Source organism: Bubalus kerabau, chromosome 1 (assembly GCF_029407905.1).
Source record: "Bubalus kerabau isolate K-KA32 ecotype Philippines breed swamp buffalo chromosome 1, PCC_UOA_SB_1v2, whole genome shotgun sequence".
In the NCBI taxonomy this organism is placed as follows: Eukaryota; Metazoa; Chordata; class Mammalia; order Artiodactyla; family Bovidae; genus Bubalus; species Bubalus kerabau.
This window is the reverse complement of record NC_073624.1, coordinates 174,847,365-174,871,106: the sequence shown is the minus strand read 5'-3', so window position 1 is coordinate 174,871,106 and position 23,742 is coordinate 174,847,365. Positions and strand designations below refer to the sequence as shown.

At 50.5% G+C, this 23,742-nt stretch overlaps 1 protein-coding gene across 1 annotated transcript in view; it reads right to left on the bottom strand.

The window, feature by feature from the left end:
* The window catches only part of UNC13A (unc-13 homolog A), a 61,382-nt gene extending 37,873 nt beyond the window's left edge, over positions 1-23,509 (bottom strand). Inside the window, exons 1-10 of the mRNA XM_055591153.1 lie at positions 23,425-23,509; positions 19,805-19,834; positions 19,110-19,209; positions 16,950-17,067; positions 15,222-15,345; positions 14,442-14,515; positions 13,540-13,594; positions 11,594-11,629; positions 8,137-8,344; positions 15-548 (exon numbers count right to left, since the gene is read on the bottom strand). Coding sequence (XP_055447128.1) covers positions 15-548; positions 8,137-8,344; positions 11,594-11,629; positions 13,540-13,594; positions 14,442-14,515; positions 15,222-15,345; positions 16,950-17,067; positions 19,110-19,209; positions 19,805-19,834; positions 23,425-23,509 — 1,364 coding nt within the window. The remainder of the gene's footprint in view (positions 1-14; positions 549-8,136; positions 8,345-11,593; positions 11,630-13,539; positions 13,595-14,441; positions 14,516-15,221; positions 15,346-16,949; positions 17,068-19,109; positions 19,210-19,804; positions 19,835-23,424) is intronic.
* Positions 23,510-23,742: the final 233 nt, after the last annotated feature.

Below are 23,742 nucleotides of genomic sequence, written 5' to 3'. Positions count from 1 at the left end.
CCCCTTCCCATTACCTCTCCTCAGCCTTGGGGGCCTCAGGCTGCTGCTCAGATGCAGGCACTTCCTCAGGCACGGCTGGCTCAGGGGCCACCTTGGGTACGTCGGGGGCCTCAGTGGGCATGGCTGGGGCCTGGTCCTCTTTCTCGGGGGCAGCAGGTGGGAGGCTGACACGCTTGAAGTCCTTGGGCTCAGCCACGGCCACCTCCTCTCGCATGGCATAGCCTCGGATGTCATCTGGCACCTCCTCCTCCTCCTCCAGCTCTTCCTCGTCTTCAGGTAGCTCCTCCTCCTCCTCCAGGAAGTCCTCCAGGTCCTCATCCAGCTCTTCATCCAGCTCCTCATCCAATTCGTCCTCATCCTGGTCCCAGCGCGGCGAGTCCTTGTGGTAGCTGACCGAGCTGTGGCAGGAGTGGTAGGAGTCCCGGTCCCGCTCATCTTCTAGCTCAGAGCCCTGCAGGCTCTGCTCATCCGGGTCGAAGTCCTCGCTCAGCTGTGAACTGCCTTGGCTCAGCTCCCCTGAGGAGGCGTAGCGGCTGCTGCCTGTGGGACTACAGGGTTGGGCCAGGGCTCAGGGGCTGGAGCACAGAGCTGCTGCCCGTCCCAGCCCTGGTCACACAGGTTCCCTCACCCAGTCATTCTTTGGGTTGGTCATTCCCTTTATTCCCAGCATTGGTGGAGCACCTCTGGGCACCAGGAAAACACAGCCGTGAACCAAAGAGACAAAACACCTGTTCTTAGGTCATTGACTATCTTGGGGGGGCAGGCAATAAAGTCAGATTGATGACAAAATCAGTGCCCTACTGCACGCCTATCCAGGCACTGTGGAAGCTGTAAGGCATTCACCCACATGTTGAAGACCCCGAATGAGTGTCCCTGCCACAGCCCCCTTGGAGACCTAGCCCTCCTGCAACAAACATAGTTGCCCCTGTCTCCTGATGTCTCCCCTACCCCCACCTCAGCCTGGTTCTCCCCCTGCTGAGCCCCCTCCATTCATCAGGACTCCCCCTCAGCTCAAAGACATATGTGTAATGCATCCACTTCCTTGCATCCTGGGCCCCACGTTAGTCCAGGCTCTGCTATCTCCATTAGATGCTGTCTTACTCAATGTCCACTTCTCTCCTGGACATTAACATTTTCCATGAAAGCCACTAGGGGTTTATCGGAATCATAAACCCAATCACAGACCTCCTCTGTTCCAAACTCGACCATAAAAGTAAAGTTAGTCGCTCAGTCATGTCCAACTCTTTGTGATCCCATGGACTGTACCCCACCAGGCTCCTGGGTCCAAGGGATTCTCCAGGCAAGAATACTGGAGTGGGTTGCCATTTCTTCCTCCTGGGGATCTTCCCGACCCAGGGATCGAACCCAGGCCTCCCACATTGCAGGCAGATTCTCTAAAACCCCATGCCATGCTCTGCACCTGTGTGTGGCCCAGGCCCTCCAACTTCCCTACCCTCAGCTGCCTCCATCCTCCCTTCTCTCCCCCTGCTCCAGCTACACTGACCTCCCGACTGTCCCTCCAACACCCTAAACTGCTCTGGACCAGTGGTAAAGAACCTGCCTGCCAATGCAGGAGATGTAAGAGAAGCAGATTTGATCCCTGGATCACGAAAGTCCCTTATAGAAGGAAGTGGCAACCCACTCCAGTATTCTAGCCCGGGAAATACCATGGACAGAGGAGCCTGGCAGATTACAGTCCATGGGGTTGCAAAAAGAGCAGAATGCAACTAAACAGCAACTGGGCCCTAGCGCTTGCTGTGCTCCCCCAGGAACCTCCTTCCTTGCCTGCTTTACCTGGAAAATTCCTTTGGTGCCCACTGAAATAGCACTTCTTTGGGTGAGTTGAGTCTCCTTCAACCTCTAGTCAGGTCAAACCTACCCCCATCCACATTATATGCTCCTTATATGCACCCTGGATCACACTCAACATAACCAGGAAAAAACATCTGCGTGAGGGCAGACACACAGGCCCCTTCTAACCACTCATTCAGACACTTAATAAACAGCGTTCCTTGTCTTAAACACTTCCTCCACTCTCAGTGACTAGGATCCTGTTTCTCAACTAGCCCCTGGGATGCTTTAGGAATCAAACAGGGGTTTCTCCCCACCCCCACCCCCCGCCCCATCCTTATTTGCTCAGCTATGTGTGTGGTTGACTGCTTTTCATTGCCTGTCCTTATAGACAGCAAGGATGGAGGAATCCTCAGGTATTATTGGGCTGGAACAGACTCCCAACTCCCTCTGCTGGTGAATACTCCCAAAGTCCACTCCGGCACATTCTGGGTTCCCAAGTGAGGAGTGCGCCTAGGACTGGGGTCCTCACACAGGTCTGGAAGTTCCCTCCTGTGACACCAGGCACCATGTAAATCGCTCCAGGCCACAAGATGGTGGGACCGATGGTGCCCAAGACTCCTCCCACCCCAGCTCTGACATTCGGGAGCCAACACAACTCTGATCCCAGATGCTTCTCCTGGATCCCATTGAGTTAGCCACCAAGAACCTCCCTGTATGATCTGGCCAAGTCTACCTTCAGCTGAGCTGTTTTCTCTGCCTGGAATTCTTCTCCTCAGACTCCTCATTTATCCTTCCAGGGCTAGCTCCTGGGCACCTTTCTCCAGGAAGCCCACCTTGCCCTTTCCCACCACCAGGGTGTCCAGTTGCGTCCCTCCCTTAAGCCAAGCCCTGACCTGCAGGATGGGATGTCTGTTCCTCTGGGGACACGCAGTGCCACACTGGGCAGCAAGACCAGGGTGGCATGGGATGGTGTCTTGAGTCACTGTTAGGCTGTTCTGCCTATGCACCCAGTCTCTGCTGGGTGACCTGTCCATGGGGAGAGTGGAGAGGGCTCCCTCTTTTTCATTCCCACCCCCCATTCCATCCCAGGAATGTTTACAATAAACAGACTCTCCCTGGGACATACAGATACACCAGGGCCGGAGAAGGACAAGACAAGCCCATGCACACAGAACGGGAGCCAGTCCGGGATCAGCTCTGTGCACACCCTGCTTTGAGACTCAGGCAACTTGCTCCTACACTTTGAGCCTCAGTTTCCCTATCTGTAAGATGGGCACTCTTCTGCTTTTTTCCTCCAAGAGAAGACTCTTCCACCTACTAAAAGAGCTCATATTTTCATTATATTTGATATCTTACTCTCCTTTCAGCTGTTTCCCATATGTTGAAACTTTGTTCCAATAATTGCATGAGTCTGACCCAGTTTGAATATGCAAGTGAATGATGCTTTACAAATGGTAGTGGTGGAAAAAATGATAGGAGAGGCTGTTAGGGAGACAGGAATGCTTCTGAAGATATTTGGAATAAGGAAGTCACTAATACGAACAGAAAGGGATCTAATTCTTTGTTTTCAGGATGGCTCACACACAAAGGAGTTAAATGAAGGATACTAGAGTCAATCCAGGGTAAGACTAATTCTACTCCCTCTTATATCACTAAGTGGTTTACCTTGAATATGTCATTTCATTTCCTTGGACCTAAAAAATAAAGAGGCTGGACTAAATGCTCAATCTCATTTTCTCTTTTTTGAAGTCCAGTTGATTTACAAAGTTGTGTTAATTTCTGCTGTACAGCAAAGTGATTCAGTTATACATGTACATTCTTTTCATATTCTTTTCATTATGGTTTATCAGAAGATATTGGATATAGTTCTCTGTGCTGTACAGTAGGACCTTGTTATTTATTCATTCTATATATAATAACTTACATCTGCTAAGCCAAACTCCCACCACATCCCTCCCCCAAACCCCTCCCCTTTGGCAACCATAAGTTTCTTCTCTATGCCTGAAATTTTCTTTCTGTTTCATAGACAAGATCATCTGTGTCTTGTTTTAGATTTCACATATAAGTGATATCATATATTAAATATTTGTTTTCTCCTTCTAAGTTACTTTACTTCTTATGATAATCCCTAGTTGCATCCAAAAATACTCTGGAAAAAGTTCCTTCTAATACATGTCATCTATAAACTATCTGAACTTTCTATGGTATGTGCAAAACATAGGGAAGTTTAACATAAAACTTGTTTAAATACCTGCAAAAAAAAACATTGTACTGGATGGTGCTAAAGAGTGAGTAGGGAGGACTTCCCTGGTGGTGCAGTGGATAAGAACCCACCTGCCAAGGAGGGAGACACAGGTTCGATCCCTGGTCTGGGACGATTCCACATGTAGTGCAGCAACCAGGCCCCTGCGCCACAACTAAGGAGCCCGCGCTCTAGAGCCCACCTGCCGCGACTACCGAAGCCCTCGCACCTACAGCCTGTGCTCCGTGACAAGAGAGACCAACGCGATGAGAAGCCAGAGCGCAGCTACAAGAGACTAGCTCCTACCCGCTGCAAACTAGAGAAAGCCTATGCAAAGCAAGGAAGACCCAGCAAATCCAGAAATAAGAAAATAAACGTTAAGAAAAAAAGACTGAGTAGGGAGCTTATCAAGGTTTTCTCCAACTTATGTTTTACCCAAACTTTCTAGAGTGTTGTCCAGTGGAAACGTTTTCTGTCCATACTATCCAACAGAGTAGCCATACGTGCACGGCTGTTGAGCACTTGAAAAGCTTCCAGTATGCTGGAGGGACTGAAATTTTATTTTACTTATTATTTAAAATTTGAGCTTCCCTGGTGGCTCAGATGGTAAAGAATCCACCCTCAGTGCGGGAGACCCGGGTTCAATCCCTGGGTTGGGAAGATCCCCTGGAGGAGGGCATGGCAACCCACTCCAGTATTCTTGCCTGGAGAATCCCCACGGAGAGAAGTACCTGGTGGGCTACAGTCCATGGGGTCGCAGAGAGTTGGACACAACTGAGTGATAAAGCACAGTGCTCAGCATTTAAAATTTAACTTTAAAAAGCCACTTGGGGCTGCCATGTTGGATGGCACAACTCTGAAAGCTCATTTACTTCAATGGCACAAAGAGAAACCATTTAAGATTTCTTTTCTTACTGCTTTATTGAAAACAAAGTGATTCTGAGGGTTTCTCCAAATCTCAACCAGGATGTAAACACTTGTTTGCATCATTAATGTTTTTGTCAAGAGTTGAGAAGGCTTGCCATTCAGGAGGCTGGATGGCTATGTTTAATACCAGGTTTGCCCCTGAATTTTTGAATTCAGGGTTTGTCCCTGAATTTTTTAATTGAAGGATAATTGCTTTACAGAATTTTGTTTTCTGTCAAACATCAACATGAATCAGCCAGAATGTGGTCAACCCAGGGGTGGTTCTAAGACGCTGCTGGGAGCAGAGAGAACGGACCATCTCCTTGGTGGGTGTCCTTGCTGATGATGTAGAAAGAACACCACTTCTGTCCAGCTGTAGGACCTTGGGAGGCTAACTTTGCGGCATGTGGGTTCCCAGGTGTCTTTTTAGGGCTGATATGCAGTGTGGTATTGTGTCTGTGGTTATGGACTCAGAAGTCTGCTTGACAGGGTTTAAATTCTGGCTCAGTCACTTAATAGCTGTGTGATCTTAAGAAAGTCACTTAATCATTTTCCACAGCTGCCCTGAGGCATGTGGGATCTTAGTTCCCCGACCAGGGATTGAACTTGCATCTCCTGCACTGCAAGGTGAATTCTTAACCACTGGACCACCAGGGAAGTCTCATAACAAAACAAAACAAAACAAAACAAACCTAGCACTTAATAAGTGTTCAATTAACCAGCATTATTTTTCTTGCTTATAGACACGGCAGAACCAAGACAGGATGAGGCAGGTGCAGCCGAGTCCTGTGAGTGCAGGTTCAGCTCCTGCTTTTATTTAAACTGTGTATTTTCCTCAGCATGGATTTTTTAGAAAATTCACTGAAGTGTAACTTACATACAACAAAATTCACTCTTATGAAGATGTATTTTGGTGAATTTTTTGTCAGGGGCTATTTTGGCACTCATTTTGATTTTTTAAAATATTGCATTGACATATTGATCTTGATGACTGAGTTTTTTGGCACCTTCTAAATTTTGTACTTGAGGGAACCTCAAGTGTACCACACTTGCCCCAGCCTAGTCCTGGACCTATGTTACAGGGTTTACCTCCAACTCTGCTGTATCAGCAGCTAAGTCGCTTCAGTCGTGTCCGACTCTGTGCGACCCCATAGATGGCAGCCCACCAGGCTCCCCCATCCCTGGGATTCTCCAGGCAAGAACACTGGAGTGGGTTGCTGTTTCCTTCTCCAATGCTTGAAAATGAAAAGTGAAAGTGAAGTCGCTCAGTCGTATCCGACTCTTCATGACCCCATTGACTCCAGCCTACCAGGCTCCTCCGTCCATGGGATTTTCCAGGCAAGAGTACTGGAGTGGGGTGCCATCGCCTTTTCCGCTGCTATATCAGAGTCTCACACAAATTGGAGGCCCTGGTGTATGTGTGAACTGAGCCTAATATCTTATTTATTTACTTATTTATATGTTCTATTTTTAATTTCCTTGGCCACATGCCATGAGACATTTGGGATCTTAGTTCCCTGACCAGGGATAGAACCCACAACCCCTGCATTGGAAGTGCAGAGTCCTAACTGCTGGACCACCAGGGAAGTCCCTGATCTAATATCTTACAGAGATTTGAGGGGTCATATTAATAGAATTGGGCTTCCCAGGTGGTGATAGTGGTAAAGAACCCAGTTCGAACCCTGGGTCAGGAAGATCCCCTGGAGGAGGGCATGGCAACCCAATCCAGTCTTCTCGTCTGGAGAATCCCATGGACAGAGGAGCCTGGCAGGCTACAGTCCATGAGGTCTCAAAGAGTCAGACACAAACTGAAGCAACTTAGCATGCACATGCATTAATAGAAGTATAGGTTCAACAAGAGAGTAGAGAACACTCAAAATTTTCATCCTGCTCTTCTTTTAGTGAAGGAAATGTATTCTTTGGGGAGCAAACATTTTAGAAGAAGACCCATGACCAGTAATTCACCCAGCCACTGCTTCCACCCAGTAGGTTCACCACAAATACTTGTCCTTATGATGATTTACCAACTGTGTGACTTCAGGCAAGTGACTTAACCCCTCTGGGCCTTGATTTCCCATCTGTGAAATGGAGTCAATAATATTCCCACCCAGAGAATGAAATAAGATGATGAAGGAAAAATATTGGACCAGAGCTGGGCACCCAGTTAGCTCCGAATACTATTATTTGTGTTATGTACCTAACAGTCACTACACAGCACTTTCAGGAACTGCCCAAAGTGCTTTACAAATATCCAACCTGTTTAATATCATGTTTGCTGCTGTTAAGAAACCAGGACTGGGGAGATCAAGTCAGCGAAGAGGGGAGCTGCAGGCACGCGTTTCAGTCTCCTGGGCTCAAGGGCCAACACGCCATGCCCATGTAAGCCAGGGGACCAACCTATGAGGTAGGTCTGGGCACAGCCTACTTTGAAAAGAGTAGTGTTGGTGGCTGGGCTGAGAAGGGGTAACTCCTAAGTCACCGCGCCCGGGTGGCAGTGGTGAAGAGCCTGCCTGCCAATGCAGGATTTGTAAGAGACGCGTGTTCGATCCCTAGGTCAGGAAGATCCCCTGGAGGAGGGCATGGCAACCCACTCCAGTCTTCTTGCCTGGAGAATCGCATGGACAGAGGAGCTTGGCAGGCTAGGGTGGATAAGGTCTCAAGAGTTGCACACATGCCCATGCCTGACGAGCAGTGCCCATGCCCGCTGGTCAGGAACACAGAGTCAGGGGCCACCAGGAAGGCTGAGCAGGACCACGAGCCACCCACTTGCTGGGCGTCTTTCTAGCATGACTGTGTTTCACACCACCCTCATCCCCTCCCCATCCCTGGTAATGCCCATCTCTTCATCCACCTCCTCACCTAAGCAGTTAGAGAGTACACAGGGATGAGAGGCTTTGACTTGAAGTGCCAAGGAGCCCCCATTTTGCCAGGGAAACTCTTAGGGGCTTTGTGACTTTCTTCTCCTCCTTCAACCAAAGCAAACCCCTTTTTGTCAGGCTTGCGGGATTTTCTTGGTAAGATTTTGGGTAAAGAAAATTTCTCGTGCCTACAAGAAAGCATGGATGCTGCTTCCTTAGACCCACTTGCCTCCAGCTCCTTCCAGCCTCCTATCCCTCTCTCCACTCCAGGAGATAGAGTTGGACACACACAGACACACAGACACACACACACACCCTCCACCCCACAGTGACTACCTGAGGGCCCGCGGCTCGGAGAACTCCTCATAGCTGTGCATGGAGTCACTGTAGGATTCCCGGGAACCCAGGGGTGGTGGGCGGACAGAATATTGGTGGACTGAGGCATTGGGCTGGGACGTAGTGTAAAAGGGTGGCGGGATGCTGTTGCTTGTCTCACTGCGGTAGTCACTGTCACGATCATCCACTGCACTGTCAGGGTCATCATCTGGAAGAGAGAGCAGGTGAGGGGAGAGGGTGAGGAAGGGAGGCAGAGAGAGAGAGAGAGTGAGCACGCAGTGGAGGCCAACACAGTCTTTCAGACTTAGGAGGGTCTTCATTGACTGCTAACCCAAGAAGAGGAATCTACCAACATGAATAAAGGATCTTGGGTCATGTTACTAGAGGTATAGGTTTTAGCAAAAAGGAGGTGAAAACCCTGCTTTTCTGTATGTGGGTCAAATGGGACCTAGAGTCTGGGGACGAGGGTAGGTCCTACAATGTGAAGAGGACAGGGACAAATTGGAAGGTGTCTTTCAGCTCAGATGTGAGAATGGACCAGTCCAGGCTCTCTGAAAACAATATGGGTTTTTCTGTCAGGTAATGAGTTTCCCATAATGAGAGTCACCCAGACACTTAGGGGGAAGTTGGAGGGAGATCAGGAAAACAAGGTAGAGTATAAATGCCCTTTAACCTTCAGAGATTTCTTGATATCCTTCAGACCCAGACCTGAACGCACATGTATAGGAAGGGGCTCTGTCAAGGTATTGTCTCCCTCAGAAAGATTAGATTATTGGGTTGGCAGCACCATCACAAGCCCAGAATCTATCGCTCAGATGGAACAAGGTAGGGCTGCCAAACTCCAAGTGTTTAGTAAGACTTAAAGGGTACTTCAGTTCAGTTTGCTTTCCTTAGTAAACACAAAACAGATTTTCTTTCTCAGTAAAAAGGAAACCATCTCAAAGGATGTTAAATTGTGGTGGGAACAGGAGAGGCTCAATTTATTTGGAAAGCAATAGTTGAGCTGAAAAGAAGTGAGCTGCCTGCCTCAAATTAACTTCCTGCTTGGGTCCCCCATGGTACCCTAGGCTGTGTACCAACTTACTGGTGATTTTAAACACCAAGAGGGTGGGTTATACTTTTTATTTAAAGGTTTTTTTTTTAACATGGACCATTTTTCAAGTCTTTATTGAATTTGATACAATATTGCTTTTTTTTTTTTTCAATCTGTAATCTTAGCTCCCCAACTCAACCTGTACTCCCTGCATTGGAAGTGCAGAGTCTTAACCACTGGGCCACCAGGGAAGTCCCTGGCTTATACTTATTTTTATGTCTTTAAGCATTTTTGCTCATCTCCTAGATTTTTTTTTTTTGCTTTGTTATTTTAACTTTCTAATTCCTTTTCCCTCTAATAGAGTCTATTTCTTTATATTAAAAAAAGGTCAAATTTTTTAATATGGTAACAGTAAAAATATTAGTTTCATCCTTTGCTTAGAACTAGCTATCTGATTCAGTCCCTATTTTGCCTCCAGAAAAACCTTCAAGTCCTTTTTAGCCTCAGTGCTGGCTTTAGCGGCATAGCTCTGGCTTTGCTTAGCACAGCTCTGGCTTCCCGATCTCTCATTTGACGTGGGCCGCTGTGACCGGCGAGCTTTTCATCCTGTCCCTGCCGTGCGGCCACCGCCACCTGCTGCGGGGCGTCAGAGGCAGACACAGCTGTGAATTTCCACAACGTAGATGTATGAGCGTCCGGGTGAAACTGATGGGCCTTCAGGCCTGCAGTGGGGCATCTGAGACTGGGGACAGTGTGGCAGGGCTACCAAACTGCCCCTCTCACCAACTTGTTTTCTACACAGTTATTTGGGTTTGGAGTCTACCAAACTGCCCTTGACCAGGCTGAAATATTTCCAGTCAAATCACATGAGACTCTGCATGTTCACCACACTGATTTTTTTTCGGACAGATTATCAGTTTTTAAGGGGAAGATTGCTCTCTGTTGGATTCTTTCTGCTTTTGCCCAGACTCTGCTCCGTACCAAATTGTTTTTGACCAAATTGCCTGCTTCTGGATAAGACATTTTCAGCCACTTTTGTTTTGACAAAATGATCTGCTTTGGGCCCCATTGTCTTTGCTCTTCTTCACCCAATTATTGTTACAGGCTTTTGCTAAATTGGTTTTAATCCAGAATGTCTTTTCTTTCTTTTTTTAAACTGTATTGCTTGTTTGTGTGAAACTGCTTATGACCAAGCCTTCTTGTCTGCCAAATGTCTATTTTGGCTAAACTGGCTTCTGATCAACTTGATTTGACAAATTCTTTTGGGTCAAAATACAGCTGAACCTTGAACAATACAATGGCTAGGGACGCCAACCCTCTGGGCAGTCGAAAATCCACGTGTGATTCTATAATTGGCCCTCCGTAGTCACACTTCTGCATCTGTGGATTCAACCTACTGGGATTGTGTAGCACTGTAGTAGTATTTACTGAAAAAAATCCGCATATAAGTGGACCTGTGCAGCTCAAAGCCATGTTGTTCAAGGGTCAGCTGTATCTGTGAACAGTTTTCCTGATTCTGGGGTCAGGAAGATCCCTTAGAGAAGGGAATGGCAGCCTACTCCAGTATTCTTGCCTGGAGAATTCCATGGACAGAGGAGCCTGGCAGGTTATGGTCCATGGGGTCGCAAAGAATCAGACACAACTGAGTAATTTATACTTTCCTGATCCTGAAGGGAGGGTGGGGTGGAACTTGCCCATCAGGATGCGGGGATGGGGTGGAGGAGCCTCCAGTTGATGGAGTAGAAATCAAGAGGTAGATACATGCTCAGACTAGAGGATTGGATTTCTGGGGAAAAGGCATGGGGAAAAGGGAGCTATTCCTTAGAGAGAACACGGTCCTCTAATCTGGGGAGAGGTGGCTTGTTTCCTTTCCCTGGGGGCAACTTGGAAGAAGCTGTGTGTGTTGGGGGTGGGGGCACTTTGTGAGCTGAGCTCTCCAGAGTGCTATCTGCCTGGGGGGTTCTCTGCCCAGCTGCTCTGTCTGAGACCCTCTCCCCTCCCCACCCACCAGTCTCTGAGTGACACTGGGGCTGGAGGAGGGCTCCAGGTGGAGGAGGAAGATGGGGAGACAAAAAGAGGAAGGAATCACAGGAGAGGAAATGAGGTTATACATGGGGAGCAAGGTGGTAGGGGGATCACAGTGCCCAGCTGGAGACAGGCAGGTCTCCTGTCTAAATGCCCACTCCTCCCAGCTGAATCCCCCCACCCAAATGATGGGACCCACTCCCCATGAGACAGATCATGACCCTCAAGCAGATGTTAGTGATGGGGGGGCGGAGGGCACAAGAGTGGTCTTGCCGGTCCTCTGGCCTCAATGCATCAGCCACAGGCTCCCCGCTTCCCTGATCAAAGGGGCAGGGGCCTCATGGTCTCCGAGGTGCCTACCTCCCCGTGGCCTCCCAGAACATCAAGCTGAGTACTTACTCTGCTGCTCACCCCAGCCAAAATAATTCCAGTTGCCTACAAAGAGAAGGGGCAGAGATAATAAAAGGGAGCAGACAGAGGGGGAGGCATGGGGAGGGGGGCTCCCCCATCCTCCTCATTCTCCCCATCGCCTCCTCCCACCCGGGACCCCATGCCCTTTTTGCCCTGAGGATCTTTCCCGAGTATCACTGTAACCACTGACTTTTGTTATACCTTCACTCACCATCTTGGGAAGAAGGCAGCATATCCTCATTGTCTGACAAGACCACAAGCTCAGCCAGGAAGTGATAAAGAGGCCATTTGGACCCAGGGTTTTCCATCTCTGAAGTCTGGGGTCAGCACGCCTCATTCCTCTCCCCCCACCTCCCCATCCTCCAGATAATGAAGGAAACACTGAACTGGAGATCTTCAGCTTTGAAACATCCCTGTTGTGTGAGCTTTTATTTTAACGATTCTTATTTTATAAGTGAAGAAACAAGGCTCAGAAAGGTAGAGTGAACAGCCTAAAGTCACAGAGCCCGAGCGTCAGAACCAGAGAGAGAACTACACCTTCACTACCTCAGCCCATCTTCTGGCATCTCAGAAACAGAGCTTGGACCAGAATTCTGACTCCTCTGACACTCGGCTGCCTCCTTTGTGAAATAAGGGTGATAAAACAGTCCCAGGAGACCTTGGAGGTAAGTGCTGGGTGGTAGGTCTCCATTCTTAAACTGAACCCACCTCTGGCTTCAGGTCACCGGCCCAGGTGCTCTTTGTCATCCGCTCCTGCCTCACCTTGCCTGGCCCTGCTCCCACCACAATCCTTCAATGACCCCATTCACCAGAGAGGGAGTTTATAATTTCTTCAGAGCAGTGGTGATCCCTTCCCAGGTGTGGAAATCAAGGGACTTTCTCCATCTTACACCCCAAGTGAGTGTAGGAATGGGGTCCTTCAATTGCAGTTGCTCAGCTCCTCCCTCCACCAATCTCCATCATCACATATCCTGGGCATATGGGGGGGCGGGGGGAAGACGGATACAGGAGAGACCATGAGAGGGGAGGAGAGGAGGATGGGGAAGCAGATGGAAGAGGAGAAAGAGGTTGAAGGGTGGGGTGGGGGCAAAGTGTCATGGCTTTGGGTTTTGCCCAGAGACTATAATTTTCACTTCCCCATCTCAGAGGACTTGGAGGGCGCTTTAAGGAGAAAGACATCTCCTAGATCTTTGAAGACCTGGTCTGGTGGCATCCGAGTGTCTACAGGGCCAACCAAGGAGGATAAACACTATTGAAAAGTCCAGCCTTTGATGAAGGAGCAGTGTATAGGGGAATACAGGGACCATCATCATCATTAAGAGATACAGCACAGTGGAAAGAGAAGACAACTCGGAGTCCCTGGGACCTGGGTTCAAACCTGGGCTCTGCCTCCTGCCACATGTGTGACCTTGGCAAGTCACCCCTCCTCTTGGACCTCCACTTCTTTATCTAAGAAAATAGGAGCCTGTTATACATGTGTTAGCAGGATTGTCTGTCTGCATCGTCTGACTATGGGCTGCGTGGGGGTCTGTGCTGGCTTCAAGAAAGTTTGCTGAATGAGTTATGGGTCCTCATCCAGGACCTAAGGAACGGAACTGAAGACTCTGCAAAATGCTTTTCAACCCTCTAGATGTCCTGCATTCTTCCAAAAAAGATCAGAATGCGGGGGGCTATCAGATGCCCCTGTTTCAAAGAGAGGAACTCTAAGGATCAGACAAAGACCCTGGCATGCCAGAGGCCACATGGCAAGGCAAGATTCAAACCCAAGTGCCAGATCTTTTCTTCTTTCCACCACACTGTGACTGGATTCTGTTCACTCTTAGGACCCGTATCATTGGAGGGGAGTGACCCATTCATTACAGAGGACAGTCATGGGGTTAGAGGAAGGATGAGAGTTTCATCTGGTGCCCAGGAAGGAGCTGAGAAGTACTTACAACACTGATTGCTGGGAACAGGAAGAGGCTTGTCTTGCTCATCCTGGAACGAATACTGTGGGGGAGGGAAGGAGAGAGGGTTCATCTCAGTGGGCTGCCAGAAGCCATGGCCCTCTGTTCTCTTCCCTCTTGACTTTTCCCTGCCTCCTAAGCTCCCTCCCTCTGGAGGAGGATACAGGTGTCCACAGAGGAACAGGGAGAGAGATACACAAAGACAGGGAGAAACAGATATAGAAAAACAGAAAAAGAAACACAGACGAGGGGAAAAACCAGAGGGGGACGAGAGAGAGAAGAGAGGACCCTGAGGCGGGGAGCTAAAGAAAGGAGAAGGTGAGAGCTGAGTTTGGACAAAAATTACAAGTGAGTGATACTCCCTCTGCCCCCTGCCTCCCACTAAAGAATGTTCTAAACTTGCCTGCTCTTTCTTCCCTGCCCTTACCTTCTGAAGACTGTCTTCCGGGCCACACTGGGTTTTTGAACTGTGAGAATACAGAGCCCAGAAGAAGGGGGATGGCAGGGAAGAACAGGTATGGGGGCAAGGGCTGGTGGGAAAGGCAAATTTTTAAGAAAACCTGATAGTGTGACTTGAGGAGTTGAGGGGTGAGGGGCAGAAAGGGGGTTTTAAGAACTGTAACGGGGCCTCTGCATCTCCTTGAGAGTATTTAGTAAATATAGAACCTCAGTCCATTGATATCATCACGCCCTTGGTGGTCTGTCTGTTCCTTGATGCCATCATTGGTTTGAGACTAGACCACGTGAGTCACAGCATTTAGGCAGGTTACAAAGAGTTAGAGACACAGACACAGGGGAAGACAAGTGGAGAGAGAAATAGAGGGTGGAGAACATGGGGAGACAAGGAGAGAGAGAGGAAGGAAAGAGAGGAAGATGATGCCAACGCTCACCTCATCCTGGTCCCGCATGGCATTCAGCTGCTCCAGCTTCTTAGCCCAGTAACGGGCCTCTTCTTCCGGGATGTCTGGAGGCAAAGGCCTGGCCGTGAGCCTGGGAGCCCCTCCCTGCCCCTCAGCCTCCATCCAGTGTGTCCTGCCCGCCTATGGGGCTGGTCTCCAGTGAGTGGGCAGAGAGGACAGGAGAACAGAAACACCCCCTCCACCACGCCACCCAGAGCTGCCTTGGGAATGAATGGAAGACAGGAGAGGAGGTGCACCCTAGCATTAGGGGATGGGGATGCCATGGGTTCTTGGAAGGATGACATGGGAGAACTGAGCTGCTTCCAGGAAAGGTAGAGAGGCTTCTCTGTGTCTCTGCCTTTGCTTATCTCTACATCTCTCTCTGATTCTCTCTCTTTGTCTTTCTGCCTCTGTCTGTATCTTCTCCATATCCAGCTCATTTCTGCAGCCTAAGACCTCACCAAGGGCCAGCCAGGACAGCTCATATCTGAGCCCCATAGGTTGAAAAGCACCGGCAGCCCATTCGTGACCTGCAGGAGCTGGAGTGTGCTCTGTACCCAGCAGGCACACATCTCTGCTGACTATGATCTGGGAGACTCTCTTCTGGGGAGGGGGAGCCTCATCCTCAGAATGAAGGGTCATCTGATGAGATCGGGCACATTCAGGATGGTATGGCTATAGACATGAAGGGTTATCTGGATCCACCCAGGCCTGGTCATTCTCCTGGGGCTGAGCAAGTGTTCCTCCTGACGCGTCCCCAACCACACTCACCTAAGGGCAGCTCAAAGCGGGTGTCAAGGAGGATGCGGTGGAAGGTGGGGTCCTTAGTACCGCAGATCTCGCTGTCCGCCATGATGACCTGAGAGTCCAGAGTCAGCCACTCTCCAGGACCCTCCTGTGGGGCGGTGGGGTGACAGGGGGTGGGGTCCCATGTGAGGCCAGGTGAGCCACACACCTGCTGTGCATGGGCCAGCAGGCCTCTGCCCTCATGTGCAATGTCTCTCTCCCTTCATCTCACCCGTAGGCCAAGAACAGGGCCACATCCTCACTTCAGATAAGGAAACCGAGAAGAAGGGTCACAAATCCAACGCATCATGGTGGGTCTGGGAAACCCAGAGAGAGGGACCTGCAGGGTCAGGTAGGGGTGGTCCCAGCCTTGCACAGCGCTCATCCTTCCTGAGGGGTCAGCTTCAGATAGAAGACCTGATCTTACCACCATCCTGGGAGGAAACCCCCGGAGTGAATGAACCAGTCCCCCCTTGGTTCAGGGAAATGAGCTCTTGAGCAGTGGGTCCACTCTGAACCTCAGTTTTCATCTCTCAAAGGAGACTGATGCTCTGTAGCCCCAGGGAGAGGCTGGCAGGGGTCAGGGGAGCAGTCCAGGGTCCCCAGCCATAGGTCGCAGTTGTCCCAGATGACAAGGCCCTCCTCACGCTTGGGGGGAGGGGTCACTGAGGACATTGTGGTTCAGCCACAAGGCTTCCTTTTGGAATCGCTTGCCTGGACTATTGCACCCCTTTCTTCCCTTTCCATTCACTCATTAAAAAATAAACCCTCCTTGGTGCCTGCTCTAAGCCTGGGCCATACTGGGCAATCCCTGAGAAGCCCACAGTCACAGAGTCTGGCACAGACACTCCCAGCACCACAAAGCCACGGGAAGGCCAGAAGCGGGGAGGGGAGCTGAGGGATTCAGGGGGGGGGCTTCCTGGAGGAGAGGACATTGGAGCTGGGCTTAAGGGTGATGGAAAGGAGGACACTTGAAACCCAGAGAACAGCATATCTGAAAGAAAGCTCAAAAGCCATCTGTGGGACCCGTGAGGAGTGTAGGTTGCAGTGTGGGGGAAATAAGGCTGGCAAATTGGTGGATGCTATCTGGAAGGCCTCCCAGGGTGATAGGCAGGGAAGGCAGGATAGGATTCTAGGGGTCAAGTGGAGGGGGTGAGATTTAAGGCCAGGCGGCTAGAGAAGGAGGCCAAGGTTATTTTCTAGTACTTCTTTGGGACGGCTGCAACCTCCTTCCCTGCTGCCCATCTGGGCACAAAGTGCTGGTTGCTCACAATATCCCTTCTCCTCTCTTCCGTAGGGATACATTTCTAGTGGGGCTGTGCAGCTAAAAACTGTATTTTCCAGATTCCCTTGTAGGTAGGTGGGCCACTTGACAGTTCTGGACAATAACATGTGAGTGAAGTGCCTTGAGCAGTTTCCAGTTTGGGCCATTGATTAGGAGTGCAAACCCCCTCCCTTGTCACCTTTCCCTCCCCTGACTGGAATGCAGATGTAATGGTAATCCTTGACCAGCCATCTTGGGCCATGAGATGGAAGCCACCTGGAGAGAAAGGCAGAATGGCAAGACGGAAGACTTTACAGCCTGGTGACTGGGGCTGCCACAGCCACTCTGAACGCCTGTGTGAGCATTGTCAGGAGACAGAGAGAGAGGCCTGTCTCGTTTAGACCACTGGCCTCTGGGCCCCTCCCAGGCACTCCTATCCAACCACTCACTTCATTGGACTGGCGGATGGTCCTCAGGGGGATCCACACAGTGCCCACCATCGTGTCCCAGATGAGACCCTTGTTCCACACCTCTACCGTCAGCCCCAAATCCAGGCGATTAATCTCACTGTTGAGAGAGGACAGAAAAGTCAGTTCAATAGCCTTTGGACACACGACCAACTGGAATGCAAACCCAGGTCTGAATGAGTGCCAGCCAGGAAGGTGACACAGTAGTTCTTGTTTTACAGAGGGAAACTGAGGCCAGAGGGCTAAGTTACATGCTTAGGGTGTCACAGCAGAATCAGGATTCCAAGTTGGGAAAGAGGGAGTGGGGACAAGTATTACATGCACCTTCAATTCACCTGGACCTTCCTCTAGCCCTCAGACCCTGAGAATGCTGGTTAAGTGAGGAAGAGGCTCCAACACCCTCCATGGCTCCCTATTACTCCCATGATAAGGGCAATTCATCCTTCCCAGTGTCATCCCTCTCCAATCATATGGGGACACCCTTAAGCATATGAATGATCCCACCTCTAAGCACTTTCCCTGCAGGAAATGTAGAGATTGGGGGGGGGGCGGGAATCTTCATGAATGTCCAATTCACTGAATCTACCAATTTACCAAAGATTCATCTTAAGGAATGTTCTCCTTGAATATACCTGGTTATTCAGTAACTGGCTTTAGGGGAAGTTGAGGACTATTGTTTCCCCCTCCCTTCACCTTTTCCCTAGATTGTAGGACTACCACCTTCCTCCCCTTCTCTAAGTGCCCCCTTGCTCCAGAATCCCAACTCTGGATTCTCCCATGGCCTCCCACAGTCTCCAGCCAGCCTCTGCTCAGGGGTTGAGGGCTGCCTGGGTCCCCATTCCAGCTCTGCCAGCTAGAGGCTATATGACACTGAGCAGGTGGCTTTGCCCCTCTGGTCATCTGTTCCCTCATTTGTAACATGAGGATTGTGTTAGCACACTCTCTCCCAGGGCTATAAGGCAAAACTGATTTAATCAATGCCTTGGAAGAGGTCACGGCAGATGTTGGCCATCATCAGAGTATGAAGGATGTAATAGGAGGTCTTCCTAGAGAATTCCCTGATGGCTTAGATGGTAAAACATCTGCCTACAATGTGGGAGACCCAGGTTCGATCCCTGGGTCAGGAAGATGCTCTGGAGAAGGAAATGGCAACCCACTCAAGTACTCTTGCCTGGAAAATCCCATGGATGGAGGAGTGTGGTAGGCTACAGTCCATGGGGTTGCAAAGAGTCGAACACAACTGAGTGACTTCACTTCACTTAATAGGAGGTCTTAAGTGGCTCCAGGTTGAGAAGAGGGTCCAGGTCATGAATTCATTCAGTTCTTAGACAAATATTTATTGAGCACCTATTATGTGTCAGCCTCTGTGTTTGGCATGGAGGTCACAGGGGCAGAGACCGATAGGGCCTTACCCTCTTGGAGCTCATAGTCCAGGGGAAGGGGCCAGAAATGTATCAAATGTCACACAAACGGATAAAATTACAATTGATGGCAAGGCATGACACTACTCTTCAATTACAGTTTGAGGGTGGTGATCAGAGGGGACTGCCTTGAGGAGGTGACACAGTTGAGACCCAAAGGACCAGAAGGAGCCAGCTGGGATGGGGAGAGGACAAGAGCAAAAGTCCTGCGGGCAGAAACAAGCTGGACATGTTGGCAGAACTGTGCAGAGGTGGGTGTATCTGGGGCAGGTGAGCCAGGAGAAATGGAGCACATACTGGCGTGAGGTCACAGGGACCGGGTCTCGGGGGGCTACAGGGAGGGATATGGGCTTTGTTTCGAGGTTGATGAGCCACAAGCCAGGGGCAAGTTTGGAGAGTGGCAGGATGTGATTTGCAGTTTTAAAAATATCCCCCTGGCTGCCTGGAGGAGAACAGATTGCGGGAGGCGGATGGCAGCAGGAGGCCAGGGTGGAGGCTGGCGGGCAGCGGGGACTTGGCTGCTGGCCTTGGAGACAAAAGCAAGTGACTGGATTCGAGAAGCGCTTCGGAGGCAAAGCTGATGACTGGACAAGGGGCTGAAGGAGGAGGGAGGGAAGTCCCAGACGACACCCGAGTGTCCGGCTGTGCCCTGCAGGACCAGCGACAGGCCTGACTGTGCCAGGGGGTGAGGCCATGCAGGTTCCAGTCACTGCAGACTCACAACATGAAATCCTGCTCCCAGCTGGGCTGGCTGCCTCGGACAGCGATAGTCGTGCTTTTGACATTCTGCACCTTCAGGGTCACGTAGGTGTTGAATTTCTCTGTGGCAGTGAAGGCAGATGTCAGTGCAGGGGCTCAGGCACCCCCCTGTGTCCCTTCCCAAGCTCTCAGTGACCCCACTATGATCCCCAAGGGTCTGTGAGTTCTGGGGGCCACCCCAGGTCCCATACACTGGGGTGACTCTGTGCCTCCCACCCCCAGGTCAGCCCCCAGAATCCCACCCCAGTGCCTCAGAGCATACCAGGGTGGGGCCTTGGTGCAGGGAGACTGGGAATTTGGGGATGCCTAATCCTTATGCTTAGAAATGACGACGTCCAATATCCACAGACATAAGAAATTTCCTTTGCCTCTCTGAGCCCCAGTTTTGTTCCCCGTAGCCTAATCTAAGAGTCCCTGCCCTATCTATCTCTTAGGATCCTGGGAAGCACCACTGGCTCAGGGTGAGCCCTATTCCCATTAGGGTTTTCAGGGGATGGTCGGGAAGACTGCTGGGGGACCCCGGACCAATTCCGATGCTCTCTGTGATGCTCGCAGACGTACAGCCCTAGTTCCCCATCACTGGCTCAGACACCCTCCCTCATCTCTCTAAGAGACAGACAGGCAACACAGGACAGGACAGGAATAGAGGGCACTTACCTTGGGCACCATCAAACTTCGCTTTTTTGACTGTGGAGAGAGACAGAAATAGGGAAGGGAGACGGGGAGAGTGGTGGGGAGGAGAGAGACAGAGAGACACAGGAACATAGAGACCCAGTGAGAGAGATAGGAGAGGAGAGAGATACAGAAAGAGAGAGAGAAGAGAGGCAAAAAACACAGAGCAAAAGAGGCAGATAAAGAGACCAGATTAAAAAAAGAGAATAATAAAGACAGAGGCAGAGACAACGAGAGGAAGAGAAATAAGGAGAGGAGGGAGGCAGGGATGAGTGGGAGAGAGAGAAGTCATCAGACAGATGAGTACAGGCAGACCTGTGATGGAAGGAAGTTTGGACCTTGGGAATATTCTCTGTCCCACCCTCCTCCCCATCAGATTTCCCCAAAGCTCCCTCCCTCCCTCCAGTGGTGACTTTACTCACAATTGAACAAAGATTCAAAAGAAGAGACCTCCTACAGGAAGCCCTCCAGGATTTCTTTAGAAGGAGCCAGGGAGTCAGGGATAAGGAGGTAGAGGAGGAAGGAGAATCAATCTCCAATGATTCCCATCCCCCAGTTAGATTAGTGAGACTTCTCCCCTAACTGTCCAGCTCAGTCTGTCCTATCAAATGCTCCCAGGGTTTAGAGTCCAATGGCAACCCACTCCAGTACTCTTGCCTGGAAAATCCCATGGGCGGAGGAACCTGGTAGGCTGCAGTCCATGGGGTCACTAAGAGTTGGACACGACTGAGAGACTTCACTTTCACTTTTCACTTTCATGCATTGGAGAAGGAAATGACAACCCACTCCAGTGTTCTCGCCTGGAGAATCCTGGGGACGGCAGAGCCTGGTGGGCTTCCGTCTATGGGGTCGCACAGAGTCGGACACAACTGAAGCGACTTAGCAGCAACAGCATTCAAAAGGGATTGGGAGAGGTGAGAAAAATCAACCCAGAGAGCTGAAGCTGCAGTATACATAGAGACATCCTAGTCCTGGCCAGGTAGGTTGTTTGTTTGTCCAGCCCTACTTGACTGTGAAAGGTGCAAGCCAGATATACCTCAGGGTCCCAGGTGGTCCAGTCTCTTCATATTTTACATAACCCCACAGCCCCAAGTGATTCAAAGCAATTTCATTCATCACTGGACTTTCTTACAGGGTATTAAACTTTCACTTTCAATATCTCCCAAATTCTATATCTGCCCTCAATGTGTTTCTCTACCATTACTCTCTACTCCCACCCAAAAGCTGCTGCCAAACTGAGGCCTCACTCCTGGTTTCTATATTTCCTTTTCCCTTTAAACTTTTCAAGAGGCTATTTTTGTTTGAGCAAGCAATCATGCATATTTTACAAAATCCAAAGCAACCCAAAGATTACACGATGAAAATGAGGCTCTTTCTACCCCAGCTCTCACTATCCCTCCAGGATGCAATCAACATTAGCAGTTCCTCGTGGGACTGGAGACAGATAGTTCATGCATCAGCAGTTGTGTGCACGTGTGTGCTATTTCCTACACAAATGGTAACATTTTATACCCTCTGCATGTCTTGAAGAGTGTGTGCAAGTAAGTTAAAGGATAAATTCCTACAATCAGAATTGCATTTCTATTCTTTCTCCATTTTTTTTTTTAATTTGAGAGTCAAGTTCAGCCTTTTTCCCTGCAAGTACAATGGCCTCCCATCTGGGATTCAATCTCCCATAGGGATTTCATTTCTCTGTCCTCATCACTTGAATTTCTTTCTCAAAGAAGTACCTGAATGGAACCAGTGAAAAGAGAATTCCCATCAAGTGCTGAGGAAGTAGAGTGGCTCTAAACACTAGTCAGTAAATACTACTTGTTGCCATTGTGGACCAACTGTGGGGGTGGGAACTGATGCCCAGAAGCACGGAGTGAGCTCCCCAGAGTTGCAGAGCAGAAGAGGGAATGAGCACTTTCCTATACCAACACCACCATCACTCTAAGACCCAGATTTTAAATGCAAATGCCCACTATACCTGGATTTGGTTTTGGAAAGTAGAAGGCAGATACAGCCCTTGACTGGGCATTAGGAAAGTTGAGCCCTGGTTCAGCATGGAGTCAGGTGGAGCTGGATTCAGACTATGGTGCTGCGTGACTCTGGGCAAGTGAACCCCCCTCTCTGGGCTTCCATCTCAATCTCTCTCTTTGTCTCTTTCTTCCACATCCAAAATCTTCCCACTTGAGGCACATAACTGCACGTGCAAAGTTCTCTCTCCCACAAGGTCCCTCCCCCTGTCCCACATGCCCCCTCTCATACCCTCAGCCCCACCCGGACTACAGAGAGCCCACCCACCTAGCCCCTCACCCCTGGGACTGAGTGAGGCTTAGGGGCACTTAGGGCTGTGCCCAGCAGGAGCTCCAGGCCTCCCTCCTGGGGGAGCTTCAGCTGGCAAACCTAATGACTCTGTAATGGGGAAGGAGGGTACATGGGGAGGATGGGGAGGGAGAAGGATGGGAGAGACACAGAGGCTCAGAAAGGCACACACGGGGGCATCAACAGGAGAGAAAGGAAAACGAGGGGGAAGAAGTGAGGGGCGATAAGACATGAGAGTCACAGAGACACAGAGAGACAGAAAGAGACACACAGATTTCCACTAGGGAGGGTGGGCAGGGGAGATGCTACAGAGAGGAGAGGCAGGGTTGGGAAAGAAAAGTTGGGAGCAGGTACCAGAGGGGGGGTAGGTGCCTGGCCCTGGGGGATCAGAGGGGCTCACTGGTGTCTGACCCAACCTGGGCCCCTGCAGTTCTAGGAGGGGCAGGTCTCAGAGGGGAAGCAAGTTGTCCAAGGTCTGTCCTTCATCCTCTCCTCCAGGAAGAAGGTCTCTCCCTGTCTGCCTCCTTCCAATTCTGTGTCTCTCCACTCCTGTCATCTTTCTGTCTTCTTCCCTTTCTCTCTGTATCTCTGTCTCTCTGGTTCCTAGTCCCTCGGTCTCTCTCCCTTCCCTCCTCCCTAATCCTTTCTAGGCCAGAGGGTAAAGGGCTCAGCTGGGGTCCACTGGCAGTGGGAGCTTGTCAGAGAGTTCTAGCTCTAACAGCAGGGCCCCAGGCCCCTTCAGAAAACCCAGGGTGAGGACATCACTGTTTGTTCATCATGGGGACTCAGAAGGAGGAGGGTCAGGCTCAGGGTGGGAGATGGGGTTCAGAGAAGAATGGAGAATCAGAGAAGGGGGTTCAAAGTAGGAACCTCATGGCGGGGGAATAGGGTATAAGGTAAAGAGGAGGAAGGTAGGGGACTAAGGGATGGGGGCTCAGAGAGCTGGAGGCGGCTCACGATGGGGGAGGGAACACAGGAAGGGGGAGGGGAATGTAGGGGCGGGTATCCTGGGGGAGGGACTCAGTAGGAAGAGAGGGCTTGGAGGCAGGGGCTCCGAGAAAGTCACGGCTCTCTCCCCATCTCTCTTCCCCGTCAGCAAGCGATCCGAGTCATTGTCAGCACATCTCCGCCCCGCCGTCTTCCTCCTGCCCGCGGTATCGGGGTCACCAGGGCGGAAGCGCCGCCCCTCCTTCGCGAGCTCCTGGTCACAAGCACCGGGCTATTTATAACGTGGGCGCCGAGGGCGTGAGCTACGCGACCGCGGGGAGTGCTGAGTGGGGGAGGTGCCCACTGACAGGCGGGCTGGAGATACCGCGTCACGGCCAGGTCAGCAGCCTGCGGACTCCTCGGTCCCTGCCCACCCCACCCCCCAGCGCCCATCGGCGCTGGCTGATTAATGTGGTTGCACAGGCAGCTGTTGCCGGGGGCAGAGCCGGTGGAGGTGGGAGCAAGGCATTGGCACTGCCAGGCTCTGGGCCTCAGTTTCTGTATCTAGAAAATGACCCTACTTGGTCTCAGTTTCTTCTTCCTTTCTCTTCTGTCTTCTCCTCTTTCTTCTTCATTATTAGCATTAGCGTTATTATAATGTTGTTCCTATTATTATTACCATCACT